The 18,800-nt window shown below is 40.1% G+C and overlaps 1 protein-coding gene and 1 long non-coding RNA gene across 5 annotated transcripts; both read left to right on the plus strand.

Moving 5' to 3' along the window:
* Nucleotides 1–908: 908 nt before the first annotated feature.
* LOC115206052 (phosphatidylinositol transfer protein alpha isoform) lies at nucleotides 909–18,045 on the plus strand. Of its 4 annotated transcripts, none has more exons than XM_029772607.1 (14): nucleotides 909–1,065; nucleotides 1,300–1,535; nucleotides 2,793–2,823; nucleotides 7,517–7,662; nucleotides 8,883–8,906; nucleotides 9,149–9,240; nucleotides 9,545–9,552; nucleotides 10,245–10,319; nucleotides 10,819–10,902; nucleotides 15,155–15,232; nucleotides 15,803–15,913; nucleotides 16,307–16,429; nucleotides 16,573–16,638; nucleotides 17,439–18,045. In XM_029772607.1, the coding sequence occupies exons 2-13, from the start codon at nucleotides 1,519–1,521 to the stop codon at nucleotides 16,618–16,620; spliced, it is 837 nt and encodes a 278-aa protein (XP_029628467.1). In that variant the 5' UTR covers nucleotides 909–1,065; nucleotides 1,300–1,518; the 3' UTR covers nucleotides 16,621–16,638; nucleotides 17,439–18,045. The 4 variants fall into 4 exon arrangements, with proteins under 4 accessions (XP_029628467.1, XP_029628466.1, XP_029628468.1 ...); XM_029772606.1 differs by having other exon boundaries at nucleotides 1,378–1,535; XM_029772608.1 differs by lacking the exon at nucleotides 909–1,065 and adding an exon at nucleotides 1,084–1,155 and having other exon boundaries at nucleotides 1,378–1,535.
* Nucleotides 11,573–14,518, plus strand: LOC115206053 (uncharacterized). The gene is made up of 2 exons (XR_003880732.1): nucleotides 11,573–12,338; nucleotides 12,848–14,518. It is a non-coding gene; the product is annotated as an uncharacterized LOC115206053 (long non-coding RNA).
* Nucleotides 18,046–18,800: the final 755 nt, after the last annotated feature.

Below are 18,800 nucleotides of genomic sequence, written 5' to 3' on the forward strand. Positions count from 1 at the left end.
TTTTTGCACATTTCCTCAATGGAGGAAACGTGCAATCATTCTTAATAATGCAAGATGTGTTAAAGAACATGACATATCCCATGTTACAGCTGTATGCAATATAATGGACAGAAGAAAGCATGGACGGTCTGCTTTAAGTGGAGGAAGCCTGCCAATGCCACCTCGCAACTGCAGTCATTACTAAATCCAACCACCCTAGGGGGAAATTCCATTTCTCAGGGTTAGGCTATTGTAGGTTTCATATTAGCCACATTTTTGCAGTCAGGAGGAGTGACATTAATCATGTCTGTAATGGCTGGCAACTTTCCAAAAGGAAAAAGGGCCTTTACTGATAAAGGAGGTGTTTCATTATAAAGTCATGCTGTTTTAAGAGTCTCGAGTCTCCACCAGAGGACAGGCTATAACAGTTTACTACTACCCCAGAACTCAGCTGCCCAATTCAAACTATTTTTCTTGAGTGTTGTTAACACACCAATTAAGAGAGTTGGAGTGAAGTGATACTTAAAAAAATGAACAACATGACAAAAAACATGTAGGTATTTTAGATGATTGCTTGATCACTGGGGATTAATTGCTGTGGGGTAATAAAAGTAAACATTATCGTTCAAGTGAAAAGCACAATACAGTAACAATGCATGTTTTCAACTCTCACCTAAAATCATAATGGCAATAGGGAGTGTTTCACACATGTACAGCAGTGGAGGCTGGTGGGAGGACCTATAGGAGGACAGGCTCATTGTAATGGCTGTAATGGGATATATGGAATGGATTCAAACATGATTTCCATATGTTTGATGTGTTTGATACCGTTCCATGTATTCCATTCCAGCCATTACAATGATTATTTGTGTTGCTCTAGTATTGCTCAAGCTTATTGAAGGCTGAACCACTGGTTTGACTTGCTGAGGTTGCTACTAACCTGTTCCAACAGACCAACACAAGAAAAGACCGGGTGTTACTGAGTTACCCTCCACCAACTGTCACAGCCAAGAAGCCTGAATGAGGAGTGAAACTGGGAGGACTGGAATAACATTTAGGCTCAGTGAAACTGAACCTCTGTGACAGGTGAAACAACTTACAAACCAATACACTTCACTTAAAAACCCCATAACATTTGACCTAGGTAGACTTCAATTGAAGAGCTTACAGTTTTCCGTAAGTAAACTCTGCACATGTGGTCCAGGCTAGGCATAAGAAACAAGAACCTCACCAGTAGAATAAGAATTTGCATGTGGTTAAATAACATACTGGTTTTCATGTGTGATCAGCGCAAACAATGGTGTAGTGTGTTTGTTTCAGGTCTGTATGTTTTGTTTAGAATAAGGTTGAGGTTACTGACTGGAGGTGACGCCTCGCCCCTTTTTCGGCATCTGTCAGGAAGTGAATTCAAGAAAAATAGGAGCGCTAAACCGCGGAGACCGTGGGTCGCAGACGGACAAACATACAGCCGCCGATTTTGAGTTTTTAACAGTAAGCTAGACATCTGAATGCTGCATATACACGGACAACACTACCAAAATGCTCATTAAAGAATTGTAAGTAAAAATGTTTGGAAAAATATGGTGTTTAGTTAAAACGTGTTACGCAGGAGAACGATGTCATACACAGGCAAACATTGGGAAAATGTCTTGTGTGACAATTCTCCTCTTAGTTTATAGTATTTTCTCTGTTAGTCTAGTATAGCCTACATACCATTTGGGAATTCAAAAAACACGTGCAAGTTGGTATTAGCTGTGTATTATCTTTGCGTAAACTGTCAAGTTTGTCAATGGAGAGGGCTTTTGACTGCTTGTTGCCTGTCTTCACTGTATGGACTGTATGGATAGACTCATTGAATGAATGCATCAAGTAAAATAATCATTAACACATTGGCCAAAATGGAAATCTATTGTCAGTTATCAAAATGATTTATCTTAACTGACAAAGTGCCACTGTAACTTTGTAACCATAACTTTAATTATACTCATCCCATGCATCATCAGGCCTACTAAAAAAACATACAAGGGTGTGCCTTTATTTAACATTAATCCAAAGTATACACTTGCATGACATGTCATCTAACTCATTGGTTACTAGAACCAACAACTGCCATATCAACATGACAGCCAGATGCCCCAAACCTGCCTGTATCAATACCATATAATTAATATGGTGCCTGTCTTGGCTCTCATTACGCCCAGATCTGTTATAATGAAATATTCAGTGCTGCTTAGACTGGGGACAGGTGGTGATTATTGCCTATTGTAGACTGGCAGAGGATGGGGCCAAAGCTAATTGTTTTCTGATAGTAGAAATCTACACCGGGCTTCTATTTCCTCTATGACAATATTACAGCTAGCATCAGTAGCACGTTCAGGCTTGCAATGTTCATAGTTGGTAGGTAGAGCAGGACAATATGGTCAATAATCCATAACGCGATGAATTGCCTGACTTGATAAGATAACGATAAATAGAACATTAATGTGCACCACTTTTTTCACCCTTTTTATCTAACTTATTTAATTTCAAACTTTACATTTCTCTAGTATAGGCTACTTACTGTCATAAACGATGTAAGCAAAATGCCTGCGATAAGTGTTCGGTGTCGAATATTTAAGATTTATCGTCCCAGGTCTATTAGGCTAAACGTGTTTTGATTAGCATACTCTTAGCAGTTGCTATCAGAGAATAGTCAGTCGAACTAATAAATCAAGTGATAAATTAGACGAGCAATAACATTAGTCATGAGCTGCAGGTGTAGTTGGTCTTTTAAATGTGTTGTAATGTGATGTTGCGCTCTCTCTCTCTTCTAGTCGAGTCATCCTCCCCATATCTGTGGAAGAGGTAAGTAGTGACCGAGTGTCATTTCTTTTGTGTCTTGAACTCTTGCTTTATGTCGCCTATCAAGCTGGTCAAGCTACATTCTCGTTTTTCTGACGCGACGGTCAAATTGAGGTCAAGCATTACCTAGCCCCATGACGGGGCCAACCCGTTACCTAGCGTGCCTATGCTCTTGAGGAATCAGGGCAGTCTGTATGTCAAGCAGTTGGTCTGCATTATGTTCCTCTAACCTTTAAGTTCCTGTTTGTACACACACCTTTTATGATAGTGTGTGGTGTGTGCGCACAGAATGTTGGCATGGTTTCCATTATGTTCACGATTGCAGTGGTTAGCAAGCCACACACAATCAGGTCGGACATTGGCAGACAATATTAGCCATATTAATGAAAACAGAGCACCTTATTCCGACTGAAGCTTTGCCTTTGAAGTCAGTAGTTGTGGGTCGTTCCATGTCATTTCAGCAAGCCATGTCACCCACCATCTCAGATTGTTCTGAAATCGTTTCTGTAATTAGAAACCAATAAGATTAGCATTCCTGCAACATTATTTTGTTGAAATAAAATTTGATCTCTGAGAAATTAAGCTAATTGATTACACCCAAATTGGCCAATTTAGTTTATAGGATTCATATAATATTTGATAAATATAGTACCTGCCATCTGATTTGGACCTAACTTTTTTTTTTTTAGATTTATGGCCCATCCTACATCCTAATATTACCAGGTTCTGACTACTACATGCTGCTGTCCCTGCTATTAGGTGAAAAAAGTTTGAAGAACTTAAAGGGATAGTTCACCCAAATTACAAAATGACATTTTATTTTATTGTCAAGGTATGACAGCAAGGAATGCAATCTTTAGTGCTGAGCAATTACCGAGGTGTTGGTAATTTTTTCATTTTTTTAAACAACTAATTGACTGATGTCGGTTCAATTATTTGAAATCCATTTCGTTCTGTTTTTTTGTGAGCTCAATGCGTACATTTCGCTGCAGTTTCTCTAGAGATAAATCAGATCATGTCCAAACTGTGCGACGTAAAAGGGAGTTGTAGTTTCCAAAAGGCCAATGTTCTACAGAAAATGTGATAATTAACTACAATGACCATGATCCATTGCGTGGCTCCTTGTCCAGTCTGTTTATTTTATGCCTGCTCCGTAAGAGACTGAAGAATGTGCAATCAAGAGGGGACACACAGAGAGCAGTTTCTTTAACCTCTCTCGGGTATGTGGGACGATTTCGTCCCACCTACGTAACAGCTACTGAAATTCCAGTGGCGCGATTTTTGAATCGTTAGAAATACTATTACTTCAATTTCTCAAACATATGACTATTTTACAGCTATTTAAAGACAAGAATCTCGTTAATCTAACCCCACTGTCCGATTTCAAAAAGGCTTTACAACGAAAGCAAAACATTAGATTATGTCAGCAGAGTGCCCAGCCAGAAAAAATCAGACAGCCATTTTTCAAGCTAGCATATAATGTCACAAAAACCCAAACCACAGCTAAATGCAGCACTAACCTTTGATGATCTTCATCAGATGACACACCTAGGACATTGTGTTATACAATACATGCATGTCTGTTCAATCAAGTTCATATTTATATCAAAAAACAGCTTTTTGCATTAGCATGTGACGTTCAGAAAACGCATAACCCCCGGCAAACTTCCGTTGAATTTACTAACAGTTTGCTAAATTACTCACGATAAACGTTCACAAAAAGCATAACAATTATTTTAAGAATTATAGATACATTACTCCTCTATGCACTCGATATGTCCGATTTTAAAATAGCTTTTCGGATGAAGCACATTTTGCAATAATCTAAGTACATAGCCCGGCATTACAGGGCTAGCAATTTAGATACCCACCCAGGTCAGCATCCACCAAAATCACATTTCCTATAAGAAAAATGTTCTTACCTTGCTTGTTCTTCATCAGAATACACTGCCAGGACTTCTACTTCAATAACAAATGTTGGTTTGGTCCCAAATAATCCATCGTTATATCCAAACAGCGACGTTTTGTTCGTGAGTTCTAGAATGCTTCTTCACGGTCCCGCGCATGGCGCATTGGCGTGTCAAAAATGTCTAAATATTCCATTACCGTACTTCGAAGCATGTCAACCGCTGTTTAAAACCAATTTTTATGCCATTCAACTCGTAGAGAAGTGATAATATTCCGACCGGGAGTATGCATTGAGCCTAAACAGCCGAATAAAATTTCTCCTCAGAAGCGACTCATGCACGCGCATCATTCAAAGGTCCTCGGAGCAGCCACTTACAAAAGGTGATAATGTGTTTCAGCCTGAGGCTCCCTCGTAAACCTTCAGTTATTTCGCGGGCTCTGAGAGCCTATTGGAGCCCTGGGAATTGTCACGTTACAGCTAAGATCCTTACTTTTCAATAAAAAGATGCAAGACGCACGACTCCTTGTCAGACAGGGTACTTCCTGCTTGAAACCTTGTCAGGTTTTTGCCTGCCATAGGAGTTCTGTTATACTCACAGACACCATTCAAACAGTTTTAGAAAATTCAGTGTTTTCTATCCAAACCTGAACAATAATATGCATATTCTAGCTTCTGAGTTGGTGTAGGAGGCAGTTAAAAATGGGAACATATTTTTTCCAAAATTCTCAATACTGCCCCCTACCCCAAACAGGTTAAGGTATCTCTACCTGAAAATACATAATCTAAGTGGTTGATAGTTGTTATTCAGCAGTCATGAAACTATGCCTTATTTACTTTGAAGAACTACTAAAATAGTGGTTTTTGTCATGAGATGAGTTGGAATAACAAAGTAATCAAATAACTAATGTAATATACACAATGAAATAATTGTATTAATGTGAATAACTGATGATTAGTAAGTGATAAGCAGTCATGGGCAGTCACTACCATCATGGGTATTTCTGTGTTATTCTATGTTACAGCATTCAACTCACATAATGCATAGTGCATTTAAAATATTGAAACCAAAATCGAAAATCATGATTTTTTAGAATCAAACCAAAACCAACCGACCTCAAAAATCACTAATCTCTCAGCACTACTTATCTGTTTCTAACAACACAAAGTATTTCAGAACAATCTGAGATGGTGGGTGTCAATCCTATTTCTTGTGCTTTTTGAGGTGGAATGACCCTTGTATGTTCGACCAGATTTTTTTTCATCAGACATAATCTTGCATTCCATCTTGGCAACAACTTATCAGCAACAGTGCTGATTCCACCATTCTCTCTCCTTCCTTCTCAGTCTCCCTCTCTTTCTCCATTTGTTCCCAGAGTTCTAGTCACCAGCGTCATTCCCCGCTCACTCTTTTTTTTAAAGCTGACTTAAATCCAAGTCTCAATCGTTTTCCCCAAAATAAGCTCCCAGATCAAGGATCATAAAACCTAAATTCCATTCATAGCCTTACATTAGGGTGATTCCTCATTGGAACAAAAACATACCATAGAAAGGTACTTTTGGAGGAAGGATTCTTGACATTTTCCATCTTTATATTGAAAAAAATAAACATAAACCATTTTAGATTTGGCAAGTGTTTCAAAATATTGTTGAACATAATATACTCCACATTCATATCAAAGTTCCAGAAGGTCTCTGCTACTTTTACTTACAGTATAAAAATGGATTAAAAATAGTTGCATTTTGGTGATTTGCAGGATGTGCAAGTAAAAGAAGGGCTGTGATTGGATAAATTGCCTGCTATGCCAATTTCTCTGCACAAAATGGGCCGTAACTTTAAAACTTCCTCGGCCAGCCTGAGGAAGATGGCCATATGAGTCACACACACGCAGAGGAATAATAAGTGAAATGCTGGTTTTACACGTGTCGTCACATTCCTAACCACCTGAGATGGAACCACCAAAATAACACTGACGTGATTGTACCCCATCTTCCTCCAAACAGAGCTGTTTCACGTGTTGAAAGCATCTCATTTTGGGATGACTTATCAAATCAGCCCGGTACGAACTAGTCTGTGTTTTTAAATGTCAGTTGGTTGTTGAGTAGTGTCAATGTGCAGCAAGCGAGTCACCAGTTCCCTGTAGGTCACTAGCTCCCTGACGCACAGTGGCTGCGTTCCAGGACAGCTTTATTGCAGTCACGCTGCACACAGCAACCCGTGGTTGCGTGCCACGTCATCGACTGCTGCTGGGTGAGTCAAGGCCTGTGGTGGTGGTGGTGGTGGTGGTGGTGGATGGACGGGGTGTGCTGCCTAGGCTGGGAAAGCAGAGTTGGAGACAGTAATCGTCCTGCCAAAGGTCTTTGACAGAGCTCTACACCCTGAAATCACTGGCGAGCATCTAACGAGGGAATTGTTGACAGAGAGACTGTCATCAACAACAACAAACTGCCACAGAGGGCTATTACAGTATTTTCCTTATGCTTGCTGACAGTACGTTATCCTGTTGAGCTGTTATGCTGAAGTCAGTGTCTATCTGGGCTAAATGCACAAGGAACAGCCAGTGGTGAAAACAGAGAACTGTCCCTGTCCAGGTGCTCTGAGGAGTGAATGGTTAGGGATGTGTATGTGATGAACTGAGTTAATATAATCCCTCTTGTTCATGAATGAATCCCCCCCAACATTTGTGCCCACTGAAGTGGTTGCAGCTGTCTGTTAATGCAACTTGTGAACAATGGATATTTATTTAGTCTGTGTGAAACTGTAGCTCACTCCTGTCTTCCTCTCCACAGTACCAAGTGGGGCAGCTGTACTCTGTGGCTGAGACCAGTAAGAATGAGACGGGTGGAGGAGAAGGGGTGGAGGTGCTGAAGAATGAACCCTATGAGAAGGACGGAGAGAAGGGCCAGTACACCCACAAGATATATCACCTGCACAGGTACGATTGGTCCAGCCACCTATCCATCCATCTACCCAGTGACTCCCATCCATCCACCCACCCACAATCACCCAATGGTACAGTATATACCCATTGTTTCTTGAAGAATGTAACTCATAAATCCATCATGAGCTCAGTTCAACTGAACCCAAAATATAAACTTGTTTTACTCCATTGTAAACCATATCATTTTAAATAAATACTGTGTAGCCTCAAAACATGGTTAAAACTATAATAGTGAGTCCTTGCATCCATAGTTATGTCTATCCCTCAGCTATTTCACGAGAAATTGGTGGGGTGTTCATTTATTTATTATTTGAACTGCAGATTTCCACTTTTTATAAATAAAAAAGATCTTTAAGAAATTATAAAATTTGACAACCCTGTTTATATGCTTTCAAATTGTACTGAGAAAAAAATATAAATGCAACATGCAGCAATTTCAAAGATTTTACTGAGTTACAGTTCCTATAAGGAAATCAGTCAATTTAAATAAATTAGGCCCTAATCTATGGATTTCACATGACTAGGCAGGGGTGCAGCCTTGGTGGGCCTGGGAGGGCATAGGACCACCCACTTGGCAGCCCAGCCAATCAGAATGAGTTTTTCCCACAAAAGGGCTTTATTACAGACAGAAATACTCCTCAGCTCCCCTTACTACCCCACCCTCAGACGATCCCACAGGTGAAGAAGCCGTATGTGGAGGTCCTGGGCTGGCGTGGTTACACGTGGTCTGTGGTTGTGAGGCCGGTTGGACGTACTACCAAATTCTCTAAAATGACGTTAGAGGCAGCTTATGGTAGAGAAATGAAGATTCAATTAGCTGGCAACAGCTCTGGTGGACATTCCTGCAGTCAGCGTGCCAATTGCACGCTCCCTCAACTTGAGACATCTGTGGCGTTGTGTGACAACTGCACACTTTAGTGTCCTTTTATTTTCCCCATCACAAGGTGCACCTGTGTAATGATCATGCTGTTTAATCAGTGTCTTGATATGCCACAACTGTCAGGTGGATGGATTGTCTTGGCAAAAAATAAATGATCACTAACAAGGATATTAACACATTTGTGCACAAAATTTGAAAGATACAATTTTTGCATGTAGAACATTTCTGCGAGTTTTTTTTAAATTTCAGCTCATGAAACATGGGACCAACACTTTACATGTCCGTTTATATTTTTGTTCAGTGTATATCAAATTCAACCGTTTGTCTTTTTCAGTGATGAAGATATGGATCTCTCATGGTAGGGTGGGCTGTGTTTAAATAGGGTGAACTTTGAGCACCTCCTATCTCCTGACTCTTTTGGCTTTTAGGGCCAAAAAGGCACTTTCTCACCACTTCTACCGTGGGCAAACATGTGTGGAAAGTTTTGTTCAAGTGGGTGCGTTCAATTGGGTGCAGGGGTCAAAGGGATGTGGTCAAAAAGTGATTGAATTCATATGGATTGACCCTAAAATAAAATCATCTTACTTTTTTACTCTGCAGTAAAGTGCCAAACTATGTGCGCATTCTGGCACCATCAACTGCTCTTAACATCCACGAGAAGGCCTGGAATGCTTACCCCTACTGTCGGACTGGTAAGTCCCCTGCTCTTTGTTACCTACCCCTTCTGTAGAGAGAGATGTTGAATAATTAATTCGGGCATACACGCTAGCAGCCAGCACTGTGAAGACATGCTATTGGAATCTATGTAATGTCTGGACCAATAGCCAGGCATTGGCTATTAATGGTGTATATAGACAACTTCTCAGTTCGATTGGCAAGGAGTTAGCCAATTTCAAACATGTGCAACTATTGAGATATTATTTAGAAAAATGTCTGTTGCCCTAAACATTGTTTACTCTCTTTGTCTCCTCATGTCCATCTCTTCCCCTGTTGCAGTTATTACAGTAAGTACTGTTTTCTTCTATACATTTACACATACAGTATGTTACTGTTTACTTGCACACTATTCAGCTGTAAACATGGTGAAAGAGGAGCTGGTAACCTTGCCTGTCAAAAGGAAAGGAGAGAAGCGGATGAGGCTGACTTAACACAGAGAAAGACTGACACTCGTTTTTGTGTGTGTATGCACATGCGCCTCTTTCAGCGGTTATTTTTTTTGTGTTATTGACTGTACGTTTGTTTATCCCATGTGTAACTGTGTTGTTTTTGCCGCACTGCTATGCTTTATCTTGGCCAGGTCGCACTGGTATTTAACCAGGTAGGCAACTGGCCTACCTGGTTAAATAAAGGTGAAATATATATATTTTTTAAATGACCAGTAACACTGTTCATAGCTGATGTATGCCTCAAGATGTAATCACTTATAGTCCATATATAAAGGTAAAATAAATTATATTACGTTCAGATTCAGACCTGGGTTCAAATACTATTTGAAATCTTTCAAATACTTAGAATTTTTGCCCTAGCCCTGGATGGGGTTTACTGGTTAAGGACTATTCTATTGCTTGATTAAGCCAGCATGTTCAATCAAGCACATATAAAGTATTTGACATGATTTCAAATAGTATTTGAACCCAGTATGTGTTGGTCACTTGATTGATCTCGTTTATGTTATTACTTGCTCTTCCTCCCGCAGAATGAATACATGAAGGACAATTTTCTGATTAAAATTGAGACATGGCACAAGCCCGACATGGGGGTTCAGGACAATGTGAGTGAGCAGCTAATGTAATGAGTCTGAATGTATACCATGTCAAGCATAGACCTCCAGCACATTTAATTCAGTTAGCGGATGTCACTAGTCCTTTAATTTAATGATTTCCCCCTTTTTTTTACTGTATCTATCAGACTCCAATCAGTCACTTCCATTGACGTCATTTATTTCCACAGATGTCATTTCCGTGTCCGTCCACTTAACGTGTTCGCATTTTTAGTTCTCAGACCTGCTCTGTTGGTTATGACACTGAATCAACATTTACACATAATGTATCAAAGTGCTATATAATCAGGTTTGGGGTCATTTCAATTCAATTTCCCTCAAAATTGGATTTAGAATTTGCTTTTCAGTTTATTTCCTGAATTGAGTGGATTGAAATGTAATTGGCCCCGAGGCCAACCCTGCATGTTATACCTAGTCTATGTAGTGACTACTAGTGAGGCATTCTTAGCTCTTGAAGTGGATAACTTACTAGAAATGATTCCCTGCATAGGTACACGGACTAGACCCAGACCAATGGAAGAAGACTGAAGTAGTCTACATTGACATCGCTGACAAAACCCAAGTGGATGTCAAGGTGATAGCAGTGATTGATCAGTGTGAATGTACTAACAATTTATTATTAGTAATAAGCATGCTTTTAAACTCTCTTACTTTTCTAAACCCAAACACATCAGGGTTGTGGCAGCAAATGGTAAAAAATTGACTGAAACAGGGAGGGATTGCCTGAACTTGTCCAATAGAAATTCCTTTACCGAGAAGGCAGGCTTCTGGCAAATAGTTGTGTCAACTTTTTGCAAATTGCCACAATTTTTTTGTGTCAAACTCTTGCGACAAATTTGCAGCAACTTGTGAACTTCTGGAAAACAATACTGGGAACCTTGTGGCGAACATTCTGTTTGCTGCAAATGTAGTTTCAAACTGATTATGAAAATGCAAATTAAAACAGGTTTTTGATTACTTTGTGTATTAACAACATTGAAATGTATATGCGATTTGGTTTGTGTCAATACATTTAAATGAACTTCCTTCTCACAGAGAACTAAACGTACTACAGTGCCTTCAGAAAGTATTCCCACCCTTGGCTTTTTACACATTTTGTTGTTACAAAGTGGGATTAAAATTGAATTGTCTTTTTTCTTTTCTTTTTTTTACAATCTACACAAAATACTTTAATGTCAAAGTGGAAGAAAGTCGCATTTAAAAAAAAAAAAAAGTAAAACCCTAATACTGCATATCTTGATTAGATAAGTATTCAACCCCCTGAGTCAATACATGTTAGAATCACCTTTGGCAGTGATTACAGCTGTGAGCCTTTCTGGGTAAACGAGCCAGTCAGTGGTGCTTACAGATTGAAACTGATCTAGCTAGCAACAAAATGTGTTTCACACTATCCCATAAAACATGACATGCTTACCAGGCATCAATTAGCTTACACAATTAGTTTATTAGGAAGTTTAAGTTAAAACACTCACTTGACAACTTCGGCAGCGGGTTAGCAATTTCCAACCGATTTTTCTTCTCCCTCTGACTGGTTGTCATCAACAGTTACAAGGTCTTTGAACTCAATGTGTTTACCAGTAGGGATGAAACGGTTACCGGTTTCACGATAAACCACGGTAAAATTCCCGACGGTTAGTATTACCGTTTCAAATTTTAATGATCATTAAAACCGTGTTTAATTACCATGGTTTGAAAAACTCACCTGAAATACTGTCCAGCATCAACCAAAGTTAGTAACAGTTTGACTCAGGCGCAGCATGCAGCGTGGGTTTTGTTTTGTGTGTAAACATGGCAGGAGCGCTCAGGAGATTTTTGAGCTTTCTTAGAGGACCAAGTCTGAAGTGTGGTCGTATTTTGGGTTTTACAAGAGTGCTGAGGGAAAGCTAATCGAAGATGGTCACCCTGTCTGCAGAACATGCACACAAAAAAAATGCTGCGAAAGGGGGCAACACTTCAAATCTCTTGAGTCATCTTTGTGATCACCACCCGCTACTTTATAGCGAATGCAAGGTAAGTTAACTTTTAGCTCAATGCATGATGTGGGGACTTCGGAATGGGGGAAATATCATGGTTTGTCTGTCTAACTTGCTAATAGCTTGTCAATCATTTTAACGGAAGCTTTCAGTGTTACCTACTCTTGTAAAAATACTGCATGTTCTGCTGCTGTATGCGTCGTGTCTGCAGACTCTATTTACCCATTGCACACGATAACACCTTATGTAGTTTAGTCACCCAATTAACATATTTTGTTCATTTAAAATCCGTCAGTCGTCGACTTGGTTGTAAAAGTGTTCCAACAGGAGAAACACTATAGACCCCTATACAAGACTCCTGTATTTATGTCAATTGTTGGGCTCATTGCAATTACTAGCACTGTCTTTTTAAGACTCATTTGTATTTATGTAAATTGTGCATGGGGTCATTGCATATACTCAAATCCAACACAGGAGATTGTGAGAGTGAATAATAATTATAATGTAGTAATAAAAGTAATACATTTTCTTTTCCCTTGTTTACAGAGTGGACGTGCAGCAGGCAAACCCAGTGATGCTACTGGTCCCTCATCTACAGTTTTGAACTTGTGACACAGACAATCCAGCAAGCATTTAAAAGGCAGGCTGCTATGCATCCACGTCAAAAAATGCTCTCAACCTCACTGCAGCCCTTTCATATTACATTGCAAAGGACATGATGCCATTTAAAATTGTTGAGGCCTGGCTTTCTGAGGCTGATGGAGGATGCCGTGCCTCACTACAAAGTGCCATCACAAACATTATTTTCCAAGACTGAAATCCCAAACCTGTACAACCAGGTTAAAGCTGATGTTGGAAAAAGTTTGGCTCAAGGCACATGGTTTGCTGCAACTACTGACCTCTGGACCAGTGAAAGCGGGGGTGGTCAACCCTACATCAGCTTCACTATCCATTACCTCACCCCAGACTGGCAACTGGAATCAAACTGCCTGGAACACAGTTCTTCCCAGAAGATCACTCAGCTCACAACAGAGTTTTTTTTGAGAATATGCTGGAAGAGTGGGGGATCAACAAGAAAGACCTGGTCTGCGTAACCACAGACAACGCAACAAACATGATCAAGGCTTTTGAAGAGTTCCCAGATCTTTGGTGCTTTGGCCATAATTTGAACCTGGCTACCTCAAAGGCTCTGAAAATTCAGAGAGTTGACACGGCAGCCAAGGCCTGCCGTCCTCTGGTCCAAGCCTTGTCACGGAGCTGGAAGAGAAGGATAGAACTGAGAGAAAAGCGAGCTGCCCTCAACATGCCACAGAAGGCTCTGATCCAGAATGTGGAGACCCGATGGGATCTACACACAAGATGCTTGAGCGTTTCCTGGAGCGACTGTGCCAGCTCCTTGAACCTCTAAGAAAGTTTATAGATGCACTTGCCTCAGACACGAGTGACACCGTCAGCCAACAAGCCTGTCCTAGACCACGTCACCTGTGATGTTCTGGTGGAAAAGGATACGGAGCCATCCCTGACCAAGGAGATGAAAAGGGTAACGAGAGAAGACCTTAACAACAAATACACAGAGAAGGCAAAGAGTCATGCACATGGCTTGTTTCATTGACCCCCGTTTCAAAAGGAGCTTTTGGGGTTATCTAAAGGCAGCAGAGAAGTGAAGAGGGTCAGATTCTGACCACCCCAGAAGACGGAGTGAAGGAAGAGATCAAGGTCTACCTGTCTCTGCCACCCATTCCAGCAGAAGAGGATCCACTGGTGTGGTGGAGGGGCCATGCATCAGAGCTGCCTCATCTTGCCAGGGTTGCCAGGAAGCTTTTGTGCATCCCAGCAACCAGCGTGCCATCAGAGTGTTCAGTGCCAGCGGGCACATTGTCTCCCCTCGCAGATCACTACTTAAACCAGACCAAGTAAATATGCTGACATTTTTAGATTTCAATCTCAAGTAAACAAAGATGCATACGTACTGGATGTTAGGCCAGCAGCACCTTATTTCTTTATGAAGGAGAGAACGGACATAAAATCACTGCTGTTCGTTTGATTTGATATTTTTTGTGTTATTTTAATGTCAACACCTGCACATTGGATTTGTTTACCAATGGTTGTATTGTTTTTACATGCACGTTGCTTTACTTGTGTTGCTTTTGTATGCACATTTGATTTACTGAAGGTTGTGTTCATTAAAACCTGCACTAGGGAAACTTGTACATCATAGCCTCATGGCGCCATATTTAATGCTATTCATGTTTATGCACACAAAGTGCATAGTGCTGTTAGTTTTCAATTTAAAACTTGGTGAAATGATTTCAGTGTTTGTATCAGTACTCATTGAACATTTGCGATAATACTGATAACCGTGATAATTTTGCTCACTTTAATCGTGATATGAAATTTCCATACCGTTTCATCTCTATTTACCAGAAATGGCTTCTGTCTGGTAAACTGTTTGACACTAGTGGCAATAAATATTGTTGCCACAGGTTTTCCCTTAATGTCTATGGGTTTGCCACAGATTCAAATACTTCTTGTTTGCCAGAAAAAAACTCTAGTGAACTGTTTGCCACTATGGCAACAATAATATTTATTGCCAAAAGGTTTCCCGCTGATTCAGCACTAGTGGCAAACTTTTGTAAACCTTTGGCAACATTTTGTGGCATACTTGCCACATCTGCAGGAACTTTCCCACAACAAATTATTTTTAAGGCATAACACTTCATTTTAATTAGAAAAATGTTCTACTACATTTTGCTACGGTGTTCCCTAGTGAGTACAACCCAGTTACCTGAATATAATTAAATAGAACACTGGTATCTTTGCATCCTACTCATCTGCTCACTCTGCTCCACACAGGACTATAAGCCAGAAGAAGATCCTGCCATATTCAAATCAGAGAAGACAGGCAGGGGCCCCCTGGGGCCTAACTGGAAGGTATTACCCAAACCAATAATCCTCCATTGTTATCATATTTTTCACATCAGCTGATTTCACACGTAGCTGTATCCAGAGTCATACAGTATATTTAGACAGTTGGGCCAGTGAGGTTTCTGTCTGAATGTTCCGAGAGCGCCAATTTCACCTCAAGTCGTTGCTAAGTGAGGTTTCCGCATCGTGCTGTTTATTTCTGAAAGTTTTCTTCCAAGCCTATGAAGATGTCCAGTGAAAGCAGATATGCAGTTTGTTGACACCACAACACATTACCAACTTGGATACACATTATCCCGAATGCTATTAAGTAGAAACTGTCGTGAAATTCGCTGCTCTGTTTTGCTTGTTTACAGCGGGTCATTTCATAGTGAGTTGTCAGAGGCGCTCTCGTATTGTAACATCACCCAAATTTCCAGAATAAAGGTTCCAACATGGCGTCCGTTCTAAAACCTGGTCGACACTCTCTTGATATGGCTCTGGCTGTATCTATTCTGGTTCGGAAGCTCCATTATGTGTTATGAACTATTCTGCCTCTGCCTGAGGGTGTAATAACTTTTGTCTTTACCTCTGCAGAAAGAGCTTCCCAGCAACACAAACTCTCCTCACATGTGTGCCTATAAGTTAGTCACAGTCAACTTCAAATGGTGGGGAGTCCAGAATAAAATTGAGAACTTCATTCAGAAGGTGCGGTAGGAGACTTGTCAATTATTCCAGTATTTGCAAAATATTCCATTATGGTGCCTACATCTTTGAGTGCCCAGCCCATATTTTACTCCAGTTCAAATGTAGTGCTAGTACAGAGGCAAAGTCCAGTATTTTCATATCACCCACTGTGCATGCAAAAACATTACTCCCCCATGAAGAAGAAACTAGTAGATAAGAGTTGGCTGAGAAAGAAGATATCCAAAGCAGTGCAGTCTCTATGGGCGTGACTAAAGTGTTTTCTGTCCTCTGGTGGACAGACAGTGATTTGCCAGAGAAATGTTACTCCAAGTTGCACATAATAAATGCTGATATTACTAATATTTTTTTCTAAGTAATTGTTTTGTCTAATTTCTTTCCCTTTTTGATTTCCAGCAAGAGAAGCGGTTGTTTACAAAGTTCCACAGACAGCTGTTCTGTTTGATTGATAAATGGATCGGACTGACAATGGAGGACATTCGCCGTATTGAAGAGGAGACCCAAAAAGAGCTGGATGAGGTCATTTACTGTACATTTGTTTGGTCTTTGGCATCAAATAACTCCGAATGAGATGTACAGTACTACTGTCATCAGTTTTGTCATTAGGCTACGGAAGTGTGTTGTCCTGGATATCCTACTTATTCAGTGTGTGTGTCTTTCAGATGAGGGAGAAGGATCCAGTCAAAGGGAGTTCTGCTTCAGAGGACTGAGGCTGTGCAGCTGTGATTGTGAGTACCGCTCCGTCTGGTCATCAGTGGGAATTATGAGGCTGAGTTCAGGGAGGTGTTCATCAGTGCGCGCAATGGAAAATGCTTTAAAGCAATTTGCATCAGAAAACAATGATGAGCATTTCTTATAGGACAAGTCCAGGTATGTCGTTCCCAGTATTTACAGTAAGTTAATTTTCTTCCGCATGGTACCTAATGAACACGACACACATGAGGAGCTCAGGATGTGCACCTTACCCCACATGAATCAGCTACCGTGTTATCAGTGTCATAGTGTAATCGCTCCGATCTCATACTCTGTCAGGTTTCCCCAACTAGTGGCCCGCGGGCCGAATTTGTCCCGCATTTGATTTTATTTGGCCCACAAGTTTTCTGAGCAAGGAAAACTTTCTCGCCAATAAAAAAGAAGTTGGACATAAGACTGTAAAAACAGCAAATAATCTCCAATTCATTTTAATTCCCATGCGTAATAGGAAGATGCACTGTATGTGATCTTATACAAATGTAAGCAAGGTTTGAAATGATTGTTTTAGTCAGTTATATTCTTTTTGGGCTTCTTGTGGTATATTTTTAGTCTACAAATGTATTTGTAATTATGTTCCGGCCCCCTGACAATCCACTCAAGAAAATAATCAGTCCTTGACTGAATCTAGTTGATGGTCCCTGCTCTATATCTTCAAGCAATACATCCTCTTATTGTGCACAAGGAAACAAGACTTGCCTTGTCTATCTTGCAGATTTGCATTTGACAGATTATAATCAAGTCGGTCACAAATCTTTCTCTCGTTCTGCTTTTTCAGATCTGTTACTGAAACACCAGCATCTCTGCCCTGCCCTAGTACTTGGAAATGAAATGGCTGTATGCAGACCCCTATACTGTCCAGGCAAGCCATGGAGAGGCCCCAGCAGCCCAGAGGTCCACAGCCACCTTACCTCTGGTGGCCATCACGTTCCTAACTAATTATGTCACTTGTCAAGTTTTTTTAAAATTGGATTTTTTTTGTTGTTGAGTTGTAATGATAGTATTTTCTATTGTCTTTAATTCCTCATGTGTTTTGTGGACAAAGCTGAATTTGTTTGTTTTCTCCTGTCTTTCAAAGTACTACGATGTCTCTGTATTTCCCTCTTGGTTACAGTACATTTTTCTTGCCCGGGGACAATCTGCATCAGCAGGCCAACCTGAATCAGCAGGCTGAAATCCACTTGTAGTGTTATGGCTTTGGGCTTATGTCTTTTTGGGGCAAGAAATATGGAACAATATACCTGGTCTCTGAGTAATAAATCATGTCCTGTACTGTATTTTTCTGTATTAATTCACAGGGTCATTTTCTCTGATTTAATTGATTGAGCAACATTTATTGTTCTATACAACCTATGTTATTCAATATTAAAAATAGTATATTTATACTCTTTGCATTCTGTGATTGTATTAATACATTGGTGCAAGAGCTGTGTTCCCATTTTTCATGACTTGCTTGATTTTCTTTACATCCTTTTAAGTCAAAGAATTTCACCATATTTCACAGAAATGGTTTAAAAGATCACGGTATGTAAATCTCTTAAAAACCCATTGTTCATATGGTTTTTCAAAATGGAACTCACGTCAGCAGAGTTTCCTAACCGTAATGCATTTTGATCCCACTTATTTCACCCTGTAACCCTTTTCACTTTTACAAATCCCACACCTTTTATGTAGATCTACAGACACCAATTTAGACTACAGTCAGACTGACTGAACAGAAGCAGGCTGCTCGATTAGAAGACTCGATCCTGTTATCCTGTGTTAGTCAAGGACTGCTACAGAAGGTATGTTGAAGGGGGGAAATATTGCTATGTTGATGATAAATGGAGAAAATATTGTTAGGTTGATGATAAATGAAGAGTGGAGTGATTCAACTGTTAAAGTAGCTTGGGACAGAGAGGAATAAATCTGTTTTGATACAAAGTTGCTGTTTTTATATGATGCTGCTTTTATGGAGCCAGATAGCTGCCAAAAGGTTGAATGTACGTATCGTTAGGATCGTAAGAAAAGCCATGCATGAAACGTAAACGTGAAATTTCATCTGTGAACATACAAACACTGTTACGGTTACGGACTAACACCTTTAGAGTTTTGGCAGTTATCTCGCCAACAAACAAAAAAACGTACACCAAACGCCCTT

This window comes from Salmo trutta, chromosome 13 (genome assembly GCF_901001165.1).
Source record: "Salmo trutta chromosome 13, fSalTru1.1, whole genome shotgun sequence".
In the NCBI taxonomy this organism is placed as follows: Eukaryota; Metazoa; Chordata; class Actinopteri; order Salmoniformes; family Salmonidae; genus Salmo; species Salmo trutta.